The sequence below is a fragment of the Tribolium madens genome, unplaced genomic scaffold (genome assembly GCF_015345945.1).
Source record: "Tribolium madens isolate multiple individuals breed KSU strain unplaced genomic scaffold, Tmad_KSU_1.1 Scaffold_96;HRSCAF=242;Tcas5.2_LG5, whole genome shotgun sequence".
Taxonomy (NCBI): Eukaryota; Metazoa; Arthropoda; class Insecta; order Coleoptera; family Tenebrionidae; genus Tribolium; species Tribolium madens.
Genome location: NW_025401068.1, coordinates 6,826,970 through 6,846,210, shown reverse-complemented (window position 1 = coordinate 6,846,210; position 19,241 = coordinate 6,826,970). Strand labels below are relative to the sequence as shown.

At 39.1% G+C, this 19,241-nt stretch overlaps 6 protein-coding genes across 7 annotated transcripts; 3 read left to right on the top strand and 3 right to left on the bottom strand.

The window, feature by feature from the left end:
- Positions 1 to 648: 648 nt before the first annotated feature.
- Positions 649 to 2,764, bottom strand: LOC123013254 (aspartate aminotransferase, mitochondrial). Its single transcript, XM_044411680.1, has 4 exons — positions 2,296 to 2,764; positions 1,743 to 2,250; positions 1,133 to 1,705; positions 649 to 1,082 (listed from the first exon to the last, which is right to left on the bottom strand). The coding sequence occupies exons 1-4, from the start codon at positions 2,367 to 2,369 to the stop codon at positions 960 to 962; spliced, it is 1,278 nt and encodes a 425-aa protein (XP_044267615.1). The 5' UTR covers positions 2,370 to 2,764; the 3' UTR covers positions 649 to 959.
- Positions 2,699 to 5,249, top strand: LOC123013252 (eEF1A lysine and N-terminal methyltransferase homolog). The gene is made up of 5 exons (XM_044411678.1): positions 2,699 to 2,994; positions 3,049 to 3,171; positions 3,228 to 3,923; positions 3,972 to 4,777; positions 4,825 to 5,249. The coding sequence occupies exons 1-5, from the start codon at positions 2,903 to 2,905 to the stop codon at positions 5,100 to 5,102; spliced, it is 1,995 nt and encodes a 664-aa protein (XP_044267613.1). The 5' UTR covers positions 2,699 to 2,902; the 3' UTR covers positions 5,103 to 5,249.
- LOC123013251 (SUN domain-containing ossification factor) lies at positions 5,140 to 11,260 on the bottom strand. The gene is made up of 3 exons (XM_044411677.1): positions 10,922 to 11,260; positions 10,627 to 10,869; positions 5,140 to 7,826 (listed from the first exon to the last, which is right to left on the bottom strand). The coding sequence occupies exons 1-3, from the start codon at positions 10,972 to 10,974 to the stop codon at positions 5,348 to 5,350; spliced, it is 2,775 nt and encodes a 924-aa protein (XP_044267612.1). The 5' UTR covers positions 10,975 to 11,260; the 3' UTR covers positions 5,140 to 5,347.
- Positions 11,243 to 12,007, top strand: LOC123013256 (oligosaccharyltransferase complex subunit ostc). The gene is made up of 3 exons (XM_044411682.1): positions 11,243 to 11,524; positions 11,572 to 11,645; positions 11,700 to 12,007. The coding sequence occupies exons 1-3, from the start codon at positions 11,386 to 11,388 to the stop codon at positions 11,934 to 11,936; spliced, it is 450 nt and encodes a 149-aa protein (XP_044267617.1). The 5' UTR covers positions 11,243 to 11,385; the 3' UTR covers positions 11,937 to 12,007.
- Positions 11,927 to 13,022, bottom strand: LOC123013255 (calcium and integrin-binding protein 1-like). Its single transcript, XM_044411681.1, has 5 exons — positions 12,912 to 13,022; positions 12,685 to 12,863; positions 12,385 to 12,632; positions 12,136 to 12,337; positions 11,927 to 12,085 (listed from the first exon to the last, which is right to left on the bottom strand). The coding sequence occupies exons 2-5, from the start codon at positions 12,768 to 12,770 to the stop codon at positions 12,064 to 12,066; spliced, it is 558 nt and encodes a 185-aa protein (XP_044267616.1). The 5' UTR covers positions 12,771 to 12,863; positions 12,912 to 13,022; the 3' UTR covers positions 11,927 to 12,063.
- Positions 13,023 to 13,061: 39 nt separating this feature from the next.
- LOC123013249 (alsin) lies at positions 13,062 to 19,077 on the top strand. 2 transcript variants are annotated; one of them, XM_044411672.1, is made up of 8 exons: positions 13,062 to 14,022; positions 14,069 to 14,773; positions 15,100 to 16,638; positions 16,844 to 17,175; positions 17,225 to 17,698; positions 17,749 to 18,143; positions 18,192 to 18,516; positions 18,921 to 19,077. In XM_044411672.1, the coding sequence occupies exons 1-8, from the start codon at positions 13,332 to 13,334 to the stop codon at positions 18,963 to 18,965; spliced, it is 4,506 nt and encodes a 1,501-aa protein (XP_044267607.1). In that variant the 5' UTR covers positions 13,062 to 13,331; the 3' UTR covers positions 18,966 to 19,077. The 2 variants fall into 2 exon arrangements, with proteins under 2 accessions (XP_044267607.1, XP_044267608.1); XM_044411673.1 differs by having other exon boundaries at positions 13,064 to 14,022; positions 14,069 to 14,623.
- Positions 19,078 to 19,241: the final 164 nt, after the last annotated feature.

Here is a 19,241-nt window from a genome sequence, read left to right as displayed (position 1 = left end):
ACAGCGGACCTACTGACCGGCGGTAACGTACGAATGCATGACAAATTAGCACGTTCGCACAGGTCCAGCGTAGACCTCAGTCGGTCCTCTTCGGCGGTTGCGCAGCCGCTGCAGCCCCGAAATTACCGCCCGCATGCCCCCAGGGCGAGCACATGGTGCTGCGGTTCATTCGTGGTGCGGCAGTTGCGCAAGACGCAGCATTTAGAGTAGTGGAGGGCATTTGGTGGTGGTGGCGGAAGGTCCGACGGGACAATCTGGAACCGTCGGGACTTCCCAAAATTGTATTTTTGACCATCTGTGATCGAGTTTTTGTACTTAATTTAACTTGTGTGCGTGTGTTGTTTAATATTTTTTGTGGGTAATAAGTGCCTTTTTTGGTTTTTACCGACTTGCTTTTACAGTTGATGTGACGAATTGGTCGAAAACAGATTCAAATAAAAATTTGATCGACGCCGTCCAAGTCCTTCAAAGTAAATTAAGTATTTTAGAGTACAACGTTTCTGCCTTGTCTTCACAACTTAGAGAAGAAAAACAAATGAGATGTGCCTTACAAAATATTTTTAAAAATCATTTACTCGCTAATAATTCGAAAGAAATCGAGAGTATTGAGTGGCCGGAAATGGAAAATAAAATCTAGGAGAAAAAATGTACAGTTGTAAAATATTTTATTGTAACTAATTAATTAAGCCACAAACTGTATTAAGAATTGTGTTCATCCAAAAAAAATTGTTTTATAAAGTATATTTTAATAAATTGTAAAAATTGACAGCTCCTATTATATAATACTTGCACCTAGAATACATAATATACAGGGTGTAACAGTTCATTGTCTTTTTTTTTCTTAAACTACACTTACGCACAAATTTGTTACACCTTGTATATGCTTACTTACATATAAATGCCAAAAAAGAAAACACAAAAATGCCAAATAAACGACGCTCTTTTGTTCTTGAATCTACCTACTTGGTGACGGTATGCATTGCATGAGCCAAATACTCTACATTTTTTGACGTAACACCCGCCATTGATATCCTTCCATCTTTCGTAAGAAACACACTATGTTCTTTGGTTATCTTCTCCACCTAAAACCCACCACCGTAATACAACCTACAGCATTAGCAACCTTACCAACCTGATCAGGAGTCATTCCCGTGTAACAAAACATTCCAATTTGATCAGTGATGTGTTGCCAATTTTTGGTCGACCCTTCCTTTTTCAAATTATCCCTTAATTTGGTTCGCACAGAAATAATCCGATCGGCCATCCCCTTAACCTCTTTCAACCAGTCAGCGCGTAATGTCGGATCTGTCAAAATCTCACTAACGATTCTCGCGCCGTTGATTGGCGGATTCGAATATAGCGCACGAATCAAGATTTTCAATTGTGACATCACTCTTGCTGTCTCTTCTTTCGATTCGGTTACGACAGTAAACGCCCCCGCCCTTTCACCGTACAGACCCATATTTTTGGCGAAGCTTTGAGCAAGGACGATTTTATGGCCGTCTTTGATGAACAGTCGCACAGCTTGGGCGTCTTTGTCTATGTCACCGGAAGCGAAGCCTTGATACGCCATGTCGAAGAAGGGAAATAGGTTGCGTTGTTTGATGAGACAGGAGAGTTCCGCCCACTGATCTAGGTTGGGGTCCACCCCCGTCGGGTTGTGAGCACATGCGTGGAGTAGGATTATAGACCTTTCGGGGATTTTCTGAGACTACAATAAGTACCCATTCAAAAATACTCACATTGATGTCATCCAGAACTCCTTTGAAGTCAAGCCCGCAAGTCTTGGGATCGTAAAAAGTGTACGACTGGACGTCCAATCCCGTGTGTTTAAAGATTGGTGTGTGGTTCCCCCATGTCGGTTTGGGTAAATAGACTGTTTTGTTTCCTGGGAAAAAATTCTTAAGGAAAGCAGCCCCCACTCGGAGTGAACCTGTTCCGGAAATGCCTTGAACGGTGGCATTGAGTCCATTACATATGATCTCGGAGTTGTCCCCTAACGCAAGCTCGATCGCAGCGTTGCAAAACTCGGAGAACCCCGAAATGGGGGCATATTCCTTATCTAAATTTTTCGCTCGCATTTTTTCCTCGGCTTTACGCACAGAGGGCAAAACATAAGGCTTGCCGGTGTCGTCACGGTAAGCTCCGACTCCCAAGTTGATTTTGTTGGGGTTGGTGTCACGCTTGAAGGCTTCGGTCACCCCTAGGATGGCATCAGGGGGGCCCATGGCCACTTGGGACCACCAGGAGCTTTAAGGGCGTTAATTTATCACACAGTTATGGCAAATTTCTCACCTGGATCTTTGTTTGATGGCATTAATGCCGTTTTTGCGTACAACGAGGAGATTCACAGTTTGTTTTAAAGACATGTTGTGCTGAGTTAAAGAGATAGGGAATGAATGAACACTAAATATTTGTTTTATCAGTATCACTGTCACCCTGACTGACCTCTCGTTGGGCAATGATGCACTTTTTGACGTTACTTCTGCCAAAACTTGATTTATCACGTTATAACCGGCGAAACTGTTGTAATATTTTTGGAGTTGTGTCAGGTGAAGGTCAGTTAAGGGTCACGCAACAAACACGTGGTCGCTCAAACTGGACTGTTATCAATCTATTTCGATTGTTGTGAAGGGTGTAATCACAAAAACAACTAAAAATAGTTGATGTTTTATCAATTTAAGTAATAAATTTGGTAGTAGTTCAAATGTGTGACTGACTTATGACATTTGATAGGTGACGGTGTCACAACATTACAGTCTAAAGTCACACATTTATCGAAATATTAAAAAAAATAATACATTCTATTTTAAAATGAGTAGTTCAAATGTACTACTAGTGAGATTTAACCATTAACATGTGCTAACCTTAAAACAAATTCAAATAAAAATTTTAAATTACAATGAATTTGTTGCCAAAATCGCACGAAGAGTTCAGTCAGAAGGAATACTGGGACACATTTTTTAAAAAACGGGGTTCTAAGGCATTTGAATGGTAGAATGTATTTATATCATAACTTCAGTTTTGTTTTTACTCATTATTTTAAAGGTATGGTGAATATCCGGAATTGTCGGGCCATTTACATAAGTATATCAAAAAACAGGATGATATTCTTATCACTGGTTGCGGAAACTCGACTTTAGGGCGCGATTTGTACGATATTGGTTACAAGTGAGATATTTCAATTTAACTCCCTTGAAACAACTTTTAAACCCCTAATTTTTTAGTAATGTTACAAATATAGATATATCACAGGTTGTGATCCGACAAATGTTGTCCCAGAATGAAAAAGAGCGCCCCAATTTGAAATACTTGCAAATGGACGCTTTAGACATGTCTTTCAACGACGAATCTTTTAGTGTAGTGTTAGATAAAGGAACCTTGGACGCTTTAATGCCCGACGACTGCCCCGAAACCGTGGCCAAAATCACGAAATACTTCGACGAAATCCAAAGAGTTCTAAAACTGGCAGGTCGCTATATCTGTGTCTCACTTCTGCAAGAACACATCTTAAAAATGTTACTAAATTATTTTCCCACGAATAACTGGATGTTTCGCATTGTTCGTTGTTTTGAAGCTGAAGCGAAAACGTCCGAAAATGGGGAAAATACGATGCCCGTCTTTCTCGTAATTTGCACGAAATTTAAAATTTTGCCGCGAAAAATTCTAGAGGTAAATCTCACTTCAAGCGAAAAAATGGAACGGTTGGAGGCGATTGACGAAATCGCGAGACAAATAGCGAGTGTGCAGCAGGCCGCTTTTGTGTGTTCAGGGCTCAAAAGGTCTTCAATTGAAGGAGGCGAAGTCTCGCTTGATTTATGCCGGCCGGGGGATCCCCGCCCCAGATTCACAGTTCACGTGGTTGAAACTACATCCAGTGCGAGAAATTCGCAATATGCGGCTTTTATTGTGCCACAAGGACGGTGAGAATTTAATTTTTAAATATAATATGTCGTAAGCTGGGCTTTTAGTGAGGCTGAATGGCTCTTTTCGACAAAATCAGGTCGCCAACATTTGGCCAAAGTCACCAAAACTAATCGATTGGCAATCGTGACGATGCACCGGGGGCACGACTACGGCAATTTCGAACAGGTCCAAGCCGAACTAGGGGACGCGGTTTGCAGTTTCGCCCCTGCTGATTTAAAAAACCCCAAAATCCCCTACCTATCTCTAGGTGCAGACGTGGGCTCAAGAACGGTGAAACACGAAGGTTTGTCGCAATTCTCCGGTTCCTACATCGTCGAAGACGTCGCAGTCGACCAAAATAAGTTTCGACGCCTATTCTACTTAAGTTCGCAACTAGTCATCCAATCCGAAGCCAAACTGAAAACTATCAAAACTAGAAAGGGACCGAAAGAAATTGTCGATTTAGCTCACCTGACGTGCAAACACCATATTTACATGAGTGTGGCCACGAGTATGGCTTGTATGGACAAGGAGAAGGGTAGCGTTGTGGTTGTGGGGTTAGGTGGGGGCGGCTTGTGCTCATTCCTCGGTAAATTCTTACCCCAAATTCGGGTATCGGCCGTCGACATTGACCCAGAGATGCTTGAAGTGGCCACGAAATGGTTTGGTCTTAGTCAGAATGAACGATTGCAAGTGATTATCCAGGATGGTATCAAATATTTAGAGGAAATGACCGCTAAAAATCAAAAATCTGATGCGATTTTGTTCGATGTTGATAGTAAAGATAGCACAATTGGTATGAGTTGTCCCCCAAGACAGTTTCTGGAAGAAGCTGTCCTGGAAAACGTGGCCAAAATAATTGGTGTTTCAGGTGTGTTTCATTCTTTAGCAAGGGTCGTTTCAGTTATTTGTTTTTAGGGTTTTTTATCTTAAATTTGGTGTTGCGTGAGGCGAATCTAAGACCGGCTATTGTGGAAACGTTAAGTGGGAAGTTCCAAACCGTGGTTTCTTATAGACTAGCTGAGGATTTAAATGAGATTTTTGTTTGTGCAAAAGTGAAACTCGATGAAGAGCTTGTTAAGAAAAAATTGGGAGACGCTTCGAGAGATATAAATATTTTTTTTAAGAAGAATCACTCAAACTGTGATGATTTTGTTGAAATTAATGAGTATTTAAATAATTTAAAAATCTCATAATAATAAACATCGGGTTTGTGCACAGTAAAACTCCTTCTACCTTGTAGATCTCTATTGACAGGCAATGCAAAGTAAAATTTACAAATATACAACATTCTACGACGTCGATTTAAAAAATAAATTTTATCACAGGCCTTAAAAAGGAATTCCTAAATAAATACACAAAAATATATTACCATTTTAAATAACTCAAATTAACTTAAAATCGACTACAATCTCTCTCGCAGCCTTAGCCGTAATCAGTCTTAGAAAACTTTCTTAAAAATCCTTCTCAACCCTTTCTTCTCCTTCTTGGGCGTCCCCTCCACATTCACACCTCCATTCTCCTCTCTCTTCGCCTCGCCGTTCGCCCGCACCGTTCTTGCATTCATCGCCGTCTGTATATAACTCGGGGGAGTGATTTTCTCCTCCAATGCAATCGGTTCCAAGGTAGAGTGTTCACTTTCTTCCAGTACGAACGGCACTTCCTCTAATCGCTTCCCCTCCACCCAATCGACTGGCCCCGCCTCTTGCCACACCTTCTTCTCCTCCCCGAGGGTGCTGATTGAATTCGATCGCCTCAGAACATTCTTCTTCTTTTTTTTCTTTCTGAAATTATCACTGGCCTCCATTGAGGACCGCACAATCTTCAAGGCTTGGTCGCTCGGGCGCCGTTTTTTCTTGGGAGCAGAGTGTTGCACGACATCTACCGATTTCCGCCGCTTTAATTCGGGTCGTCTTGCCACCACCGGCTCAGGGATTTTGCAGCAAAAAGTAACAATAAATAAAGTGACTAGTGAGGAAATGACGACACAGGAAATAGTCGAAGACCAACTTCTGCGTTCGGCCAATAGGGCCTCCAAATTTGCTGTTAGTACGTTAAGACGCTCCTCCAACTGCTTATTCCTTTCATCTTTCTTCTTACTTTCTTCATTTAAACTGAGTATTGTTTTATCAAGCAGTTTTTGTATCTCTTCCACTTGCTTTTTGTACCGTTTACTCAACTCTTCGAGATATTGGCCCGAAAGCGACATGTTACGCTCCAAGGCCTTAATTCTGTTCGATAGACGGAGAAAGACCGATTCTTTTTGTGCCTGTGGCGTCGCTGCATCAAGAGGGTCATCCAATTCGACACTTTCGGTTACGTTTTCGACTTCCGGCTCCACCTCTGGTTCGGTTAAGTTTGACTGGACCGGTTCGGTTGACGTCACAACTGACTTTACCTCACTTTTGTCCGAACTCGCCTCAGTATTGCTTTGTCTAGAGTCGAATTCTGAATTTAGAGTCTTAGTTGGCTTAATTTGTGACGTAAGTGTTACATCAGGTAATGCTGGCGTCGAGGCAGCCTCCGATGATTGTAATGACAACGCATCGGTAACTTCCGGTTCTTTTCGCGTCTCGACTGGAAGTATGTGAGGTTCAGACGTTTCGATGTTTATCATTTTATCATCATCAATGATTGTATCATTGGAATGATTACTAACGTTAAGTACTACTTTATTTTGATAAACTGCTGCCATGTTGCACATGGCACCGAGGAAATGTTCAGGAAACAGTGCTTTAATGTATTTCGCATGCACATCAAATTTGTCGCTGACTTTACAAAACTCAAATCCGAATTTTTGGCATAAATTCGACTCAATCAGGACATTTCGAATAAACGTCAACTTGATCAAACTCCATATTTGTGAATCGTGACAGCTGAGTAGTTCATAGATGTGTCCGAAGAGGTCGTCGCTACAGTTATCACAAACGACTAGATGACTCGGTGACGTACACACCCGTATCAAAGGCACGGCCTGTTTGGTGTTATTTGAAATTTCAGTCTGGTTGCTGTAATTCCCCTTATTTCCCAGCACTTCGGCCGCTTTTTTCACCATTGAAATCACGGCATCCGTAGCTGAACTGAATAAATTTTTCCTCGAATCGCCATTTTCCAAATCTAGCGACTCATCGTCGTCGTCGTCATCATCGGGTCTGTCCTCGTGTGCTTGGTCCTCCTTCTGCAACACTTCAAACTCCGAAGTCCCATAGACGCGAAAAAGCGAAATCGGACAGTAGTGCTCCGAGCCGTAGTGACTCTTCACCTCGACCTTGATATATTTCCCGAAGAGGTGCGGATGGAGGTCGAAACTTTGCACATCGCGCTCATCCTTCGCAGTAAAATGCCCAACATTCGACCATTCCCGTGTTGGAAACCTATCGCTTACGAAAACTGCAAAATCCTTCGGCGACGAAGAGAACAACTCGAAATTCGCCAAATCGATTTTTTTGGCTTGAATCGCCTCACATAATTCTACGATAAACCAAATCCGACTCGTGCAAGTGTTGAGTTTGTACTCGTCACGTGAGGGGCTTAATATGGCGCTGGGGCTTACAGCTTCTGGATTGGAAGCCACGACTTTGGCGCCGCAATCCAACGACGCGTAGTTTTTCCATCGGAACTTCGCCCCTGAAGCTTGTTTGCCGTTAGAATGGTGAGTGGAGGTGTTTGATTTGTTTTTTTCGGCTTCTTGGAGTTGCTTTTGCGCCCACTCGGAGAACGATGGTATTTCTTCAGTTAGGTTTTCTTTGACGCTAGGTACGTCGATTTTGTCAGATCTGGATTGGTTGAGTTTAAAGGTATGATTGGCAGATTGGGGCTCGGGGGGTGGGTCTTGACTAGGAAGTATGGCGCGCTGCTGTAGCTCGGCGGTGGCGACGTCGGAGAGTGTCACAACCACCGGCTGGCCGCTTGTTGTTATACTGTAATTAAATACGAATAAATAAATGGAACACCAGATGTTTGCCATAAATTAGAGTAAAATGATTCGCTTTGTTCAGACTTATTAAAAGTAAACATCAAGGCAGAGAAAACATGTCTATTTTTGAAAAAGGAATGGCCTTGGGGATGATTAGTAATAATATGCAAAACAATTATCATAATTTTAGCGCTTTGTGTCATCATCCTGGACGAGAGCGTAATCAAGGATTATTATTTTCAAGGTCGATAGTGATAAGTTACTTCTTGTGCAAATTTTGGTTATAATACGTATTTTATTAATAATAGCTTGACGTACGTATTTTAGTTTGTTCATAATTAATGGTTGCAATTGTGTGATATGCGGAGTTCATTTTATTCGTAATTGTTGGTACATTTATGATAAAAGTGATTAAAAAATAACAATCGATTTTTTTTATATCACCTGACTAAAAATTTATATTGAGCCATTAAAAAAAACATCAACATTTTATTCATCGAATTAGAGTCAACAAGGCTTAAACTTGCTTTAAATCTGTTAAAAATAATTTGACGTTTTGTACTGAGAAATGCCAAACAGTTGTCAAAACTTCCTTACACGGGAGAAAAACCATAAAAACTATTTTATTTGAAGAATACATTTTAAATGCTACCTTTTTTACTTTTTTGCACTACAAGTTTGACCAATTTTTTATTTTGTAATTCATTTCATTTCCGAATATTTTAAATTTTGAATGTTCAAATACATACCAGGGTGCGCCAAAACTCGCACCTCAGAGAAAAAGTTCAAGTAAGATAAGATACCAGGAACATGGAAAAAATGTTTGTTTAAAAAATTCTATCTGTGAAAAAATTTTGACATTTATTTTTTGACATTTGACATTTTTTTTATGTCTATTTAATGATACTGATGATCTTGTATATGTTTTTTTTTACAATTATTTAGTAAATGTACAAAAATTTTGCCAATAAAAGCCACAAATAACATTAAACAGTTACATTTTCGGATACAGCTTCTTTGTTTCCTCTTGTAATAGCCTGTAGTAAAAAAAAATTGGAAAATTATTTTTCCAACAGAAATAAATAGAGACAAAGTGCAAAATTTAAACTCTCATAACTTCGAAATTTTTGTAGATAATTTTTTTTTAACATTTTTTCCATGTTTCTGGTATCTTATCTTATATATTTTTCTCTGGGGCGCGAGTTCTGGCGCACCCTGTATATTAACAGAACAATCAAAGTCGCTTTTATTTTTACAAGAGCCACTATTCTGTGCAGTTATCCATAATTAGATACAATGCCTTTAAAAATGAAACAAACAAAAATCGTTCCGATCTCTCGTTTCATCACTAGTAGTATATATATATACTAAATATTTGAGAAAATGACACAATACCCTTTTCAAGTGGTTTAGTTATCTGTACTAGGGGACTTTTCATAATCTACATAATAAAAAACACTTTTTATGCAATATATTTTATTGGCATATTGTAATGAACAAAATCAACGAATATTTTTCTTAATTAATGAACAAAATGCAATGATTTTTTAGTTATGATACCTAATAGAATAAAATTTTTAACAGAATCGTAATTTTTACTTGAAAAACCAAATTTCAAATACATGTTATGTGTTTTTTTTTTCAAGGTTAATAAATTCAAACTTTAAACGTTTTACTTTCAACCCACATTCATATTAAATTTTATTTTTTACAAACTGTAACCAACACACCGATGACTTTTTTACATTAGTATATACATAACAAAAATACCCCAAGAAAGTTTTAGAACACCCTATAGATAAAAACATGTTTATCACAACACCCAAAACCAAATAATTATGTACGTAAACTCAACGCAAATATTTTCTTCTCCTAACATTCTAGCCAATATTCAACGCCGATGAAATATTTAACAACGCATTTATAAATATAGTACGCGACCCATTTATCATGATTACATTTCAATCAATATTTTTTGTTGACAGGGCTATCTTTCAATGTAAAATCTGGTCAAGAATAAAACAAATTAAAAAACACATTTAAATCTCTACTTTCAGTAGTAATCCATAGGAAACACAGAGAAAAGGAAAGAACTGCAAGAGTTTCTTCACGCCGGATGCGTTTCTCAAATGTATCACATTTCAACATCTTGCCAACAATTTCACAAGGAATGTTACATTTTTTCCGTGTGAAATAAATTTCTGTAAGGTTACTGATCTATCACCAAACATGTCAATTTGGATTTGTTTATCCTACTCGATACTTTTGCCCACACAAACCAGTTAGATACACCCGTTATGTTGGTTATTTTTGGAATCGACTTGAGTAATAAATTAACATTTTCGCTTTAAAAAACAACACTTTTAACCTCGGAATCAGGTGAAAACAATCGAATAAGAATAGATATCGGTACAAATGACTGTTCAAGTTTTGTCCTACATTTGCCGGCAAACTGACCCGATTTGAACCCAATCGGAAACGACTAATTCCGGTGATAACACTTGTGATAATTTCACTAAAAATAGATGACTTGGGGTCGACTTATTTACGCACGATTTTCGAATTACTCAGGGGTCATTTGCTGGATTTACTTCCTATTTTTAGAGCGCAAAACAACAGACAAATTCTTAATTACAGATTGGAGACCTTCTACAATTTCGGTTCAGGTGTTAAATAAAAAACAAAATTGCATAACTGGACCTGCCAAGGTCAAAAAGTTGTCACGAGGAAATGCATAAACAAAATCCAGGCGCCAAATCTATTGACGCCACTGATTTGTGATAATTGATAAAGACACCACTTACTCATTGGCAACCCCTGAATTCTGGGAAGTCGCTTCGGCGAACACTTGTAAAGTTTCTCCTTCGGTTTTTTCATTAAAATTACTCACAACGTCCGCACTAGGTTCTAAACCGCGAATTACATCGTCACTTTTTTCACTTTCCAGCGTTTTTTTGGTGTCTTGAATACTGTCTGATGAAATATTTTCACCGATTGGGGCATTGGGTGAAGGAGTCGTCGCCGCATCTTCGCACACGAGGCACTTGCTAGAAATTTAGAAAATTTTAAAGGGGTTGTGGCATGGGGGTGGACGCTTACCTGCACAAAGCTAAAATGAAAACATACTCGACACATAGAAATGAAGTCTTCATTTTATGCAAGTGTTACAGACGGGTTGTAAGCACATGGTTTTAATACAATCGAACGGTAATATACGAATAAACTTTTAAGAGACTGATACGAATTAAACAAACTGACGTGTACTTTAACTGTTGGTAACGGTTTGACGTCTAGGGGTGGGGGCAAACAAATTATCAAGTTGGCAACAATTTTACCTTATCAGTTAGTATTACAAAAAGGATAACAATGAATAGTCAAAACCGCTGAAATCGTCGCATTTCGTCAGGCACACATTATAATGTTCAAACTGAGTAGTATGGGCATTAATTTTATAGAAAAAACGGGAGTAGGAATCTACTTTACCGACAATTGTTATGTCATCTGTCAACCGGCTTGTCAACGTTTACATTACTTCTTCAATTCGTAAAAACATTAATTAAATCATGGAACACTTTTTTACTCTTCCTTTCTTGATTCTCGAAGTGCCAAATATGAAAATAAAACGGCCTTCGTGGCTACACCAGCCCTCGGCTATGACAATGTTTGCAATAGTTTTAGCTTCCTATTTTCTTGTAACTGGGGGTAAGTACCCTTAAACATAATATTGTAAACTTTATGTGCACCTTTAGGAATTATTTATGACGTAATTGTGGAACCCCCGAGTGTCGGCTCGACGACAGACGAACATGGTCATTCAAGGCCTGTCAGTAACCAAAACAGCCTATTTAGTAGTTAATTCTGAGTCAACTTTTTATAGGTCGCATTCATGCCTTATAGAGTCAACGGTCAGTACATAATGGAAGGTCTCGCGTCAAGTTTCCTTTTTTCCATGGGTGGATTGGGCTTTATAGTTTTGGATCATATCCATTCTCCTTTAACACCAAAACTGAATAGACTACTAATAACAGCAGTTGGGTTTATTTGTGTTTTGGTATCATTTTTCACGACTTGGATTTTTATGAGAATGAAACTCCCGGGGTATTTGCAGTCATAAATCTTGTGATGAGTTTATTATTCTTAATTGTAAGTTTGTACAATTTTTAATAAATAAAATTGTTTACTTTGGCTCGTGGAATTACTCAAGTCATGGCAGTTCACAAAAAAATGGTGAGATCACATAATTAGAGACGCATACGAAAAACACTGCAAAAAAGCGTTTTTACAATAGAAACCACCAATGATATTTTATTTACTTCATAAAATCTGAAGATCTATCAATGATGTGTTCAAATTCGGCAAAAGACAGTGCCCCGTCGTCATCTAAATCCGCTTCTTCAAGCACATTCTGTATCAAACGTTCCATTTCCTGCTCACTAAAATGATTATCCTTCCCAATCAGTCTTTCAATAATTTGTTTTAAGTCAGAAATACCCAACATATCGTCTCCATCAAAATCTAAACAAAAAATATTAAAACGTGACTGAAACACCTCACCAGATTACCAAAAATACGAAACGCATGTTCGGCTTTAACAGATTTCGGGGCTGCTTCACTAAAAACAGACATCATATCTAAAAAGTCTTCAAAAGTGCAGTCCCCATCACGACTAGAACTAAACACTTTGCAAATCCTATCGCCAAAAGGATTCACATTTAATTCGGGATAATTGAGCATTTTAGACATTGGCAGTTTAGCGTTTTTATTGTGGCCCACTTTTTCTGGTGCTAAGACTTTGAATTTTTGATGAGCACTACAACTGACTGTCTTAGAATGAATACCAAATTTAATTAACGAGCGCATACTATAAAACTTCTTTTTTGGTAAAATAAGTCAGATCTTGGTAATCTTGCAGTTCCTCCTCGCTGAATTGGCTCTTACCTTGCCCCATTGTCTCAAATTAACATTTTCCGAACGCAAAATAATAATTATTGACAAATAGACCTATTTGAACTACTGTCATTTTGATTTTGAATTATTTTGTCTACAAAAAATTATTATTGTATAATGTATAAAAAGTTAAATATTATACATTTAAGTTATATATTTTTCGGCCAATTTATTTATTTTATGTAAGTGATGAAATTTATTTATTTTTTTATGTATTTTATTAGTATGATAGTATGTGGGAGTGATAATTGATCTACTATTTTGATGCTTGACATTGGAACTATTTGTCAAAATGGTGAAATTATTGAAAGGCTTTTTTAATTTTTTGCAACACACAAAATGGCCATATTTTGGCTTAATGTTTATATAAAAGTGGTGTTCTTTCAGGTTCTTGTATTTTTTGGTTAAATGTTGAATTTATTGTGCTGTCTCAGTGGTGCTGTCATTTTGACAATCAGCTGATCAGGATGGGAAGGTGTGGTTTGAATTATTTATTAGTGTTCCGGTGCTTCGTTTGATTTCCTTCCTCAATCCATCCAAAATTTTAGTACAATTTAAGACAATGGCCAATAATATTCGTTTATGGAACTTGACTCAAACTGTGGAATTTCAGACTGACATCAAAGAAAGTATAAAAAAAATAAGCAATATTGATAACCACCTGTATATCCAAACAACAAGCAACTGTTTATATCATGGAATCGTACAAACAAGCGAAAATTCCTCGTATCTTTCCTTGGATTATTGCGAAGATTGGAAAGTCATAGATTTAGATTGCTGTAAGGATAGTTTATATGTGGTAGACATAGACGGAAATGTGTATAAATGTACAAAAAACTTAGAAAAATGTAGCGAAATCTGTTTACTCGAAGACTACCAGTGTTCAAGGGGCCACACCGGCACCAAATGTAAAATGAAAGTGAGCAAAATCGCAGTTGGCGAGTATGGACTATTGTTTGTAACAGACTGGGGCCACTTGTGGGCAATGGGGCACATGCCTCAAATCGGAATCAACTCGGAAACACCCAGAAAAGTAATTTTTTTCAATGGGAGGACAGTACATAGCGCGAATGTGGGCAACGACTTCGCTATAGCCATAGTTAGCAAACAAATGAAAAGCGATGATACTGACAGCGATGAAGAGGATGTTTTTGTCTCAAATTGCCCTCAATGTTTATCGGCATCACAACTCACCTCGCCTGCCTCGCAAACCTCGATCTCGGACATGTGCCCCCTCGGGACTAAAATCCAAGGTATTTGTCACTCCACCTAAATTCTTGTTTAAATTTTTGAATTCAGGCAGTTACGACATTGAGACCACCTCGACGAGTAGTAAAAATGACAGCAGTGTAAGCTCTGATCGTCGAGCCGTTCTCACTGACGATGAGGAAGAGAAACGTGACAAACAGAAAGTCGAAAAAAACATCATTTTCCGCAACACCGAAGCGGCGAAAGAATTCCTTTCCAGACAGATCTCGCGCATGTCGTCGGCTGGAGAGGAGTACCTTGTCGAATGCACCGAAAAACCCACTCGAATTATCAAAGAAAACATGACAAACGTCGCTAGTTTCGTCTACGAAGGAGTGAAAACCGTCGGCGATAAAGTCGTCACGTTGTCGCGACATGTGAGCGGAAGCTCCGATTGTAACAGTATCGTCGACCCCAATCCCGACTTGAGTGTCCCCCGGACGGCCTCCAAAGACGACGGGGTTTGCTCCTTAAGCCAATGCACGTCCGAAAAAGACTTCAGCGAGAGCGAAGTCAAAGACAGAGTAGCGAGTATTGTGAAAACTGGATCAGAACTTATCAACTGCGAGGTCTGGACTTGGGGAAATATCATCCACGGCCAGTTAGGTAACGGTTGGTTTGAGTCTCACAATTGCGATATTTCTCTCGCTCCAGATTGTCGACATTTGGAGCCGAATGATTGTTTAAATAATCCGATTCGGCAGTTTTTACATAAATTTGTCGGGACACGGGGTGAGGGTGTGGAGAAGGCAACAGGTATTTTATATGCAGTAAACTAACAAAAGGGGGCTACACCCTCGAGTAGACGCCTAATTGCAAGGCAAAGTCCATTTCAGCGATTTAAAATAAGAACTATTTATTTTGCTTGCGCTTTGCTTGACTCATGTTATTTTTACAAGTTCTCGAAAAAATGGGCCAAATATTGGCCCGTATCACAGTGTGTTATATTTCTAATATCATGGAGAATATTTTAAGAATTTTATCGCTGTTTGAATACCTATTTTTGTTTCAAAGGGCGCGAAATGCTGAAATCGACTGCTTCCATCATGACTAGCGCCCTCTAACTGCTTCCCATTTTGCAGGAATCGGCGACATAATCAAGCGCGAACGCCCCATGATCATTACCAAACTATCAAACATAGGCGTTCGCAAAGTCTCCGTTCAAAATTACCACGCCGCTGTGTTAACGCTAGATGGCAGGGCATACATTTGGGGCCGAAACGACCACAATCAAGTCACCATGGACAGTAACATGGATCAAAGTTCGCCGAAATTGTACAACACGAGTAAAGAAGACCGCGTCAAAGACGTGGTATGTGGGGCTTTCTACACGGCCCTCTTGAATCACAATTTAAATTTGAGTTATTTCGGAAAAGGGGCTAGCAAGTGTGTGGATTTATACTGTTTTGAGGGCCACCATGAAGTCAAGGAACCGATCGTGTTGTTTAGAAATTTATTATCGAGCATGCAATACACCGTCTTAAATATTGGTTCCAGTGGTGATAATTTTTTCGCGAATTTTCTATTGGACGAGCAGAAGTTTTTAGAAGAAATGTTGATAGTGCAGAGTACTGTAATAAAGCCTCTACAAAAGAAGAACATTAATATGGCTAATACGGTCCTGTATGATGAGTTGTGTAAAAGTTACATGGACTTATTGTATTTTTGGGCCGCTAATGTGCAATCTTTGCTCGAGCACAGTAACGGACTGATCTCACTTTGTGATATTGTTATTTTCCGATATTTGGACGAATTTATTTTCGTCTACAAGAACTACATCAGTACGATATTTAACGTGATTAGTATCGACGGGTTTCTAAGCATATCAAAACTTATAGAAATCTCACCAAACTTGTACAAGCAGCGACCTGATAGTTTCACTAAGAAAGAAAAAAACAATGAGGAGAATATCATTTCGACTTACCTCCTCGCTCCTCTCGACAAACTCGAAACCTACACCACGATATTCGATAACTATTCGAAACAGTTAACATTTGTTCCGAAATGGTCCGATTTTGTCGATGAGCAAGTCCACAAGAAGCACCAGGCCGAACAAACTCGAGCGTTTTGGTCGAATTCTGGTAAAATCGTTGATCATCTGAAGTCACCTGACCGGCGTCTGATTCGCGACAGTCATAAGTACCCCATTCACCTGCAAAATGCCAGTCGGTTCAGTTCGCACTGGTTCGTCCTGTTTTCGGACCTTTTCGTTCACATGAACGGCTCCACGGCTCACTTGCACAACCTCACGACGATCTGGATTGAGCCCCAGCAGGACGAGGCTTCGCAACAGTACCAGATCTGTCTTAAAATGCCTGAAGAGACGCTCGTGTTGTGCACAAGCGAACCCGAAGCGAAGATCGAGTGGTTTCACGCGTTACAAAACGCTATCAAGGCGGCGATGAATAAAAGTGAAGCGTTGCAACCGCCGGCAGTACGAAATGGGAGTTACGTTTTCAGGAGTAATGGATTTTTTAAGGATGGGACGTATACGGGGCGATGGTCCAATGGTAAGATGCAAGGGAATGGGAAAGTACACTGGAGCGATGGGAAGGTGTACACTGGGCAATTCTGTAATAACCAGTTGTGTGGGTATGGGGTGATGGAGATACCCAATGTTGGTAAGTGAACTCAACTAAGATACTCTGAATAATACAATTTCCAAACATAGTGGCTTGGGATTTAAAATTAAGTTTGCAACACCGAATAAAAGAGAGAGACGGAAGATATGTTTCCACATTCATTATTCAGTGTTACCAAATTAATTTCAGAATCACAGTCCATTTAGACCAAAAATTTAATTTTTATATTCTATTGTTTCCTTAGGGATTTACGAAGGTCAATGGAAAGACAACCAGCAGAACGGCTTTGGCGTCTTCACTTACAACAATACTGACGTTTACAAAGGGCACTTTAAAGATGGGCAACCCCATGGACATGGGTTCCTCCGTAAAGGTAATTTCATGGCCAACGCAGCATCGTTCTACATCGGCGATTGGATAAACGGAATGAAAAACGGTTACGGCGTCATGGATGACATCGCCAACGGCGAGAAATACATTGGTAACTGGATGGACAACAAGAAGCACGGAAATGGACTAATAATCACCTCTGATGGTATATACTACGAAGGGATTTTCAACCAGGACGTCCTAACGGTTGGTAGTAGTGTTTTTGTTTTATCATTAATATCCCATTTTTTACCAGGGCCAAGGCGTGATGATTCTCGAGGATGGTACTCGATACGAAGGCGAGTTTCGTGGTACCGGAATCCTGTACGGTAAAGGTACCCTCATATTACCTTCTGGACATACCATTGAGGGTAACTTGAGCGGATCCTGGGACGAAGGTATAAAAATTTCCAACGGAACGTTTTTCCGATCATCGGAGAAAACTCCCTCGAAGACATTCTGCACTTCCGTCCACCAAAAATGGAAAGCTTTGTTCAAACAGTGCCACCAGATTTTGGGAGTCCCCGAAAAAAACGGTGCAAAGTCACTCGACACGCAAAAAATTTGGCAGAACGTCGCTGTGTACTTATCAAACAGTAACTCAATGAAAAGGACAAAAAATGATAAGAAGCTTCATAATTCATTGAATAACCTTGACATAATCCCGCCTTTTGGTCGGGAAAAACTCGACATGGGGACCTACACCGAAGTTAAGAGTTATTTATCAAAGGTAAGTAATCAATGAGACAGTAGGGCCGTGTTTGATGGACGAAATTTCAGGCATTCGAAAGCAATTTCCATCCGTTAGGATCTCTCCTTACAGACGTATCTGAAGCGTATACCACGACGTACGGCGGACGGGCCCATCCTCTCCTCCTTGGACACGCCATAGCCGAGTTGCATTATGTTTGTAAAAGACTGTACGAAATCGTCCGGTTTCTATTCCCAGCCCTTCCCCCATACGACAAAGAATGCCTCGTCGAAAACGAAGATTCCGAAGAGATAATCAATTATCAATCCCTACTTTACCCACTCATCTTACCCAAAGTCCATCATCCACTTTTTACCCTTTTTACCCTCAAAAACGAACAACAGGAACGACAGTACAAAAGAACGCTCATGGAATGGAACAAACAGTCAGACTATGCATTAATGACATTTCTTTCAGTGGACCAGTAAGAGAAATAATTGGGTCAATTTCTCGCGACTGTGTTTGTTTTTAGGAAATTTTTTCATTCGGAAGACCAACTTATTACGTCGCATATTTTCGAAGATGCAATTGAGACTTTACAGCAGTTGAAAACTACATTTTCGCCGACTGAAAAATTGCTAGTGATAAGACAGACAGTTGAAAAGATGACACCAGTGGCACAGGAACTATTAGGGGAGAATTACGTGTGGAATATGGACGATCTTTTTCCGATTTTTTTATTCGTAGTGGTGAGAGCGAGGATACCCGATTTGGGCTCGGAGCTCGATTTCGTCGATAATTTTCTGGACCCGAGTTTGGAGAGTGGGGAATTAGGCATTATGTACACTACATTAAAAGTGAGTTAAACAATGAATTGATACAGTATGTCCCCGGATTGAGTTTACAGGAGGAAAAAAAAAAATTATCTTTAATTTTACGTGAAAACTGCAGAGGAAAAACATTTTTTGCTTTACCTGAAACTAGCAAATCTATAATTAAAACTTCATTATTCTAACTCAGTCGAAAGAAAAGTTTATTTTTTTATTTTATTTTTGCAAAGCTGGTAGCGGTGTCAATAACCGGTAAACGTTACTAATGCGTAGAATTAACTCATTATAAAAAGCATTATTTGTATTTGGAACAAAGAGACTTGACTGCAGATACACTGCTACCAACCCTAAGTTGTCTGAAAATGTAGATTCCTTTATTCCTATTCAACTTTTTTTTGGTTTTTAATAATAATTTCCAATATTTGTTTTAGGCCAGTTACCAGCAAATACTGCAAGAGAAAGTATCCAGTTATTAAATCCTAGACTTTATTTTTTTAATAAAAAGGAAACGTTTTGTGATAAATATTCTTGTTATTATTTTTATATATTTTATCTTAAGGTTTTATTAAAGTGCAAACATATCATGTATGTGAAATAACTTTTTTTTGTACCTGATTTTGTCTCAGTAATTGACAATCGTGGCGAGATAATAGTAATAAAACAATTATAAAATGGAAATGTTTTTTTTATATTATTGTGTTAGGACAAAGTAAGCCTATAAGAGTCTTTACTAGATAGCGCTTCGGCTATTT